This window comes from Nerophis lumbriciformis, linkage group LG13, assembly GCF_033978685.3.
Source record: "Nerophis lumbriciformis linkage group LG13, RoL_Nlum_v2.1, whole genome shotgun sequence".
NCBI lineage: Eukaryota > Metazoa > Chordata > Actinopteri > Syngnathiformes > Syngnathidae > Nerophis > Nerophis lumbriciformis.
In genome coordinates, this window is record NC_084560.2 from 39,689,289 (window position 1) to 39,696,228 (window position 6,940).

A 6,940-nucleotide genomic window follows, 5' to 3' on the forward strand; every position below is an offset into this window, starting at 1 on the left:
CTGCTACCATTTAAACCGGACAAATGCCAGCTTGCCTTCATGCACCTGTCTATTGTGTTAATGCAGTTTGGACAGAAAAATAAGACTGGAAAAAGCTGGGGAAAGATAACTTTTACATTCAGTTTAAAGGAGAACTGCACTTTTTTGGAATTTTGCCTATCGTTCACAATCCTTATAAGAAACAAGAAGACAAAAGGTTTTTTTGTTTTGCATTCTAAAATGTAAAAATCGGCTTGTTCTAGGTGGCTAGCAATGGAGCTGATGAGAGCAATCAATTCTACCTCTAAATCACTTTAAAAATGCATCCAAAAACCACCAACAACACATAATTTACGTGCCGTAACCTGTATAATAACCAAGCTGTAGCCACATTGTTATTGTGAGAGCGAACCCTGAGGAACGCTTTTTCTTGCGTAGTAAGACATAGTCTTGGGGCGGCATGCTAAGGAATTTGGCCGTAAGCTAGCTACGGGAAGAGATAAGCTAGCCTTTGCGTCAGCAGTTGAATTGCTTTTGAGTTTGTAATGCACAACAACGCGATAGGACACCAATCTGTACTGACTGAAAAACATGAACAATCATACTAAAGTATGTGTCAAGTATTAGCCCACATTTCATGTTTTGTTTGTAGCTCGACAGTGTATGTACTATAGTTGTACTAACAAGCATGACATGCTACATGTATCATGACCAATATTATAGTGACTCACTCAATAGACAGTTGTCTATTTTGTCCAGCTGGCCGGGGAAGTTTTTTCCAGTTGATTTTGGGTAATCATGCCCTTTATGTCTGCATAGCTTGGCTCCAAGTTCCACATTTGTACCCGCAAGTCACGCCGACCTCACTCTCTCGACTTCCGTCTGCTCTGTCCTTCATGCTGGCTTCTATAAGCAGTAGTTCATCTTCCGTATATTCAGCTTCAAAAAGATAAGGTTGTAAATCCAAATTTTTCCAAAAGTAGTTGTCTTTGTTGTCTGTTACCAGGTCTGCCATGATTAGAAAACACTTGCGCTGCTATGGAAACGGAAAGAAATGCGCCAAGGAAAGAAGTTCCGATAATGCTAAAAATGACCAAAATACGGGAAATAATGAACATACTACATAGGGCTGGGCGATATATCGATATACTCGATATATCGCGGGTTTGTCTCTGTGCGATATAGAAAATGACTATATCGTGATATTCGAGTATACATTCTCACGCAGTTGCTTTTAGCTGCGGACATTACCGTATTTTCCGCACTATAAGGCGCACCTAAAAACCACAATTTTTCTCAAAAGCTGACAGTGCGCCTAATAACCCGGTGCGCTTTATTACGATTCATTTTCATAAAGTTTCGGTCTCGCAACTTCGGTAAACAGCCGCCATCTTTTTTCCCGGTAGAACAGGAAGCGCTTCTTCTTCTACGCAAGCAACCGCCAAGGAAAGCACCCGCCCCCATAGAACAGGAAGCGCTTCACCCGCCCCCATAGAACAGGAAGCGCTTCACCCGCCCCCATAGAACAGGAAGCGCTTCACCCGCCCCCGGAAGAAGAAGAAAAAACGCGCGGATATCACCGTACGTTTCATTTCCTGTTTACATCTGTAAAGACCACAAAATGGCTCCTACTAAACGATCCGGTTCATAAAAAGACGCAATCTCTCCATCCGCACACGGATTACTACCGTATTTCACAGCAACTGAACCGCACTGTGGAACGGGAGCACGTACGGTGAATATTCGCTCCACAGGGAATGAGAAGTCATCCTTCACTGTGGTTCTAGCTTGCCATGCTAACTTCCACTCATGGTGATATTCAAAAGGAAGACCTTGCCAAAAGAGACCTTTCCAGCCGGCGTCATCATAAAAGCTAACTCGAAGGGATGGATGGATGAAGAAAAGATGAGCGAGTGGTTAAGGGAAGTTTACGCGAAGAGGCCGGGTGGCTTTTTTCACACAGCTCCGAAGGCGAACACACCTTCACTAAGACGGGCAGACAGCCTCGGACGACATACGCCAACATTTGCCAGTGGATCGTAAATGCTTGGGCAGATATTTCGGTCACAACTGTGGTCCGAGCTTTCCGGAAGGCAGGATTCACAGAACAACAGCGACACTGACTCCCGATGACTTCTACGAGACGGAACCGGCCATTTTGGATCCCACGCTTGCGCAACTTTTCAATTCGGACACCGAAGACGAAGAATTCGAAGGATTTACGAATGAAGAATAACTTCAGAAGGTGAGCGCTATGTTTATTTTGTGTGTTGTGACATTAACGTTCGAGCAACATTATGTTACTATTGCTCTACACCATTTTGAATTTTACTATGTTTGTGATTGCACATTTGCGTACATTTTGGGACAGAGTTGTTAGAACGCTGGTTTTCAATATATTATTAAAGTTTGACTGAACTATCTGACTGTTTTTTTGACATTCACTTTTGCGCAGCGTTTTTTTGACATTCACTTTAGCGCAGCGTAGGCGCGGCTTTTAGTCCGGGGCGGCTTATTGGTGGACAAAATTATGAAATATGTAATTCATAGAAGGTGCGGCTAATAATCCGGTGCGCCTTATAGTGCGGAAAATACGGTACACTACAGGCGTTTCCCACTCTTTCTTGTCTCTCCTTCTCACAGAGACGTAAACCGAGCGCACCTTCTTACATACGTCACGTGTGCAACGTCACACGCTCCCGCATAGCAGACAGGTAGCGACATGGTAACGTTAGCTGTGATGCTAGCGGAGTGGTGCGAGTGGTAATACGAGAGAGAGAAGGTGCGAATCTGGTAACAAATGGAGGAATAATTAATTCCCAAGAAAAACAGCACGGGGTCCATCGTGTGGCGGTGGTTTGGCTTCAAGCGGGAATATGTTCAACAATTATGCGGCTAAAGTGTTGCTACAAAAAGTAGCACCACTGCTAATATGTAGCATCATTTGAAGTCACCCGCTAGAGAATGAAGAGTGCTTCAAACTCTGCATGTCAACATCTCTGTTTGGTGCCACAACCACAAAATGCCGAAGCAACAATTTCCACATCAACACGGTATGAAAAAAAAATCAACAACGGAAGGAGATAACGTCCGCAGGAACCTACCACAGAACGAAGGACATACACTATTTGATTTCCTATTATGCAGCTCATTTGTATTTGACAGTTATTGAAATATCTTGTGTGACATCATACACAAAAGTGCCCTTTATTTGTTTTAAACTATTGTAGTGGCGTTCTGTACAAAAATTGCACTTTAATTTAGTGTTGTTTTGATATGTCATCTTAGTGACATCATGCACAAAAGTGCACTAATAGCTTGTTTTAAAATGTCTCTGACAATCTTGCACTTTCTGTTTGGAAATGACATAAATGTTTGTGCCACTGCTTAATAACTTTAATAAATACACTTTTGCTAGATTGACTTAGTTGTGATTTCCCTCTGCATGAAAGTTTAAAATAAGCATATATTAATGCAGTATGAAGAAGAATGTTTTAATGTAGACACATAGAATCATCATACTGCTGTGATTGTATGCATCAAGTGTTCATTCAAGGCTAAGGCAAAATATCGAGATATATATCGTGTATCGTGACATGGCCTAAAAATATCGAGATATTAATAAAAGGCCATATCGCCCAGCCCTAATACTACATATTGTTATGAACGTGTCTGTTACTACATTATATATAGACTTGCAGTGTGTACATAAAACGTACAGAGACATTTGTGTTCTCGTCTCTCATAATTGTGAACGATAGGCAAAATTCCAAAAAAGTGCAGTTCCCCTTTAAAAGGATCTGCTACCCCTGAAACATGAAATTCAACAGTGACAAGGGTAAAAGACAACATTTACAGGCAAAACGGGCCAGGCCGAAAAACAGATGAGTCGACAATATCCCCCTTGTTGCTTGTTGGTTGTGTTTGTGCAAGATCCAAGTCATGTGGCTGGCGTCTCCAGGGCGTGTGGAAGGGTCTATCACATGGGTGTCAAACTCTGGCCCGCGGGCCAAATTTGGCCATTGAGGCAATATCAAATTAACATTAGAGCTGGCCCGCCGGTATTATACAACGGCAGTGCATTCACCGCTAATACTCATACTTGCCAACCCTCCCGATTTTCCCGGGAGACTCCCGAATTTCAGTGCCCCTCCCGAAAATCTCCCGGGGCAACCATTCTCCCGAATTTCTCCTGAATTTCCACCCGGACAACATTATTGGGGGCGTGCCTTAAAGACACTACCTTCAGCGTCCTCTACAACCTGTCGTCACGTCCGCTTTCCCTCCATACAAACAGTGTACCGGCCCCGTCACATAATATATGTGGCTTTTACACACACACACACACAAGTGAATGCAACGCATACTTGGTCAACAGCCATACAGGTCACACTGAGGGTGGCCGTATAAACAACTTTAACACTGTAACAAATATGCGCTACACTGTTAACCCACACCAAACAAGAATGACACACACATTTCGGGAGAACATCTGCAACGTAACGCAACATAAACACAACAAAACAAATACCCAGAACCCCTTGCAGCACTAACTCTTCCGGGGCGCTACAATATACACCCCTGCTGCCACCAAACCCCGCCCCCGCCAACCGAGTTAATGTTGATATTTACCTCAGAAGGCTGCAAATAGAAAAGAGGCATTCAATTATTTATTTAAATTTTATTTAATATACCATTGATGTATTTCGTTTGTTTTTTGAAAGTTGATTTTGCACTATTAAGTTATATAAGTTGTTCCATATTCAGTGTTAAAGCAAATCAGTGTAGCAAACTGAGCAATAATTAACGTTTTATTCATGCACTTTCTCTTGCTACTTCAAGGCTTGAATGTTTGATTCATTCATTATTGTTATTTTATTTTCCAATGTATTATCAGCCTGCGGAAAAGGTTTATTTGGATGTTTACCTAAGAAGGCTGCTAATAGAAAAGAGGCATTACATTTTTATTGAAATTGTATTTGATATGCCATTGATATTTCTTAATTATTATTATTTTTTTTTTTGTGCATGTCACTATAAAGTTATACAAGTCTTGCTTGTACAATATTTAATGCAAAACTTGTTTGGGTCCCTATTAAAAGGTTCATTTGGTCAACCTTGGCCCGCGGCTTTGTTCAGTTTTAAATTTTGGCCCACTCTCTATTTGAGTTTGACACCCCTGGTCTATAACCTATGCACACTAACCTCTTTTCGGACGCAGGCCCTGGACCTTCTCGGGGCTCCTCTGATCCGTGCACAAGCGTCCATGACGACCTTGCAGAGCGATCGCTCACCTGCAAACAGAGAGTCATAATTTTGGGAGGCGAGAAAACATAACAACAGCAAACTTTAAAAAGAGGGCCTGGGCACGTCCTGCTGGTATGGACTTGTTATTATTAGCCTGCTTTGTTGTTCTTGGTGGCGCCAAGTAAGATGGAAGATGGGGAGGGACAAGGGTGTGTATGCTTTACAAAAATATTTACCATGTACAGAAAATATATTTTTTTAATGCTATAATAGATGTGATGCATCACAGCCATCATTTGGCTATTTGTTGACATTGCACTGCCTTTACCTAACTGAAATATGACTTTATTTCAAAATATTTGTCTTGCATGGAGACACATTCTTGAACATGTAAAGGAAGAAATGATAATGTTGCAGCCTGTGTGGCCTGGCAGGGAACCTCACTGTGGATGCTGATGCTGATGGTTAACACTAGCATAGCGTTGGTAAATAGTTGCCATTAGTCAGACATTCATGTTACAAATAACAAGTGATCAAAATAGATGTTTGGAATAAGAGTGCAGAGGAAAAGGGCCACAGTGCTCGTTGACAGGCTGTCAATCAAGTAAGCTAGCAGTGTGACCAGGCCGCACCTCAACGCCACAGCTAGCAGGCTAACGTCACAATAAACCAGTGGGGTTATTTAAGGACCGCTTTATACGTCCGGTTTAAAATGCATTTACCTTTACTCTGCTCCGTGATGTTATTGTTGTTGTTGTTGTTGTTGTTGGACTCCAGCAGCGCCTGACGCTAGCCGCTGCGCTCCGTCCGTGAAACAAAAAAAAAGAGTAGGAATTTCCCCCACTCTTTCCAGCACGAACGAAGCAGTGGGTTGATTCTCTCACATCGTTCGCCCCTTTCGACACCACTTTAAGTTATTCCCGTCATGACAAGGAGGCACGTAGCAAAACATTAATACGCATTCGACACGCAACATCGACGTCAAGTCGTCGGACTAGACGCTGGAATTCACGGGGAAGCTGAGGTTTACCGATTCCCATAAATGCATCATAACTCCCCATCCCACTGTGCAGTACAGTGTGAAAATAAGAGCGTCCGAGGCATCACCAATCGATGATCGATAAGACGAAACCAGAGCAGTTGACGACACAAATGCAAAATGGTACATTTTTGTGGTGGCAAGATTGCTCATAAGTTAGAAAAAGCTGCTTTTGATTGAAGTTTATTACATTACTGGACACTTATAAACTGCATATTTCCTGAGGGAATCAAAGTTCTAACTTACAGTTGTATTTATCATTGCGTCACATGTTTTCATAATATTATAATTATTTTTTTTAATATCATAGCATAGAAGTGGTTTTGCAACACTACAACATATTCCCAATACTTTTGTAACTTTCTACAAATTTTTCTTTTTATGACAATTGGTCTCATTATGTTAACTATTTCTCATTTGTTTTGTATTATTACAACTTTTTTGTCATAATAAACATTTTCCCCCTAATATGACCTTTTTATTTCCAATAATATAACTTTTTTTTAGAGATGTCCGATAATTTTTTATTTATTTTTTTAAATTAAATCAACATAAAAACACAAGATACACTTACAATTAGTGCACCAACCCAAAAAACCTCCCTCCCTCATTTACAGTCATTCACACAAAAGGGTTGTTTCTTTCTGTTATCAATATTCTGGTTCCTACATGATA

At 41.3% G+C, this 6,940-nt stretch overlaps 1 protein-coding gene across 2 annotated transcripts in view; it reads right to left on the reverse strand.

Moving 5' to 3' along the window:
* akap11 (A kinase (PRKA) anchor protein 11) overlaps positions 1 to 6,251 on the reverse strand; it is a 29,008-nt gene extending 22,757 nt beyond the window's left edge. Inside the window, exons 1-2 of one of the 2 annotated variants that reach the window (XM_061970811.2) lie at positions 5,949 to 6,251; positions 5,185 to 5,273 (exon numbers count right to left, since the gene is read on the reverse strand). In XM_061970811.2, the coding sequence (XP_061826795.2) occupies positions 5,185 to 5,247 (63 nt within the window). In that variant the 5' untranslated portion in view covers positions 5,248 to 5,273; positions 5,949 to 6,251. The remainder of the gene's footprint in view (positions 1 to 5,184; positions 5,274 to 5,948) is intronic. The other variant, XM_061970812.2, reaches the window with a different exon arrangement.
* Between the last annotated feature and the right edge of the window lie 689 nt (positions 6,252 to 6,940).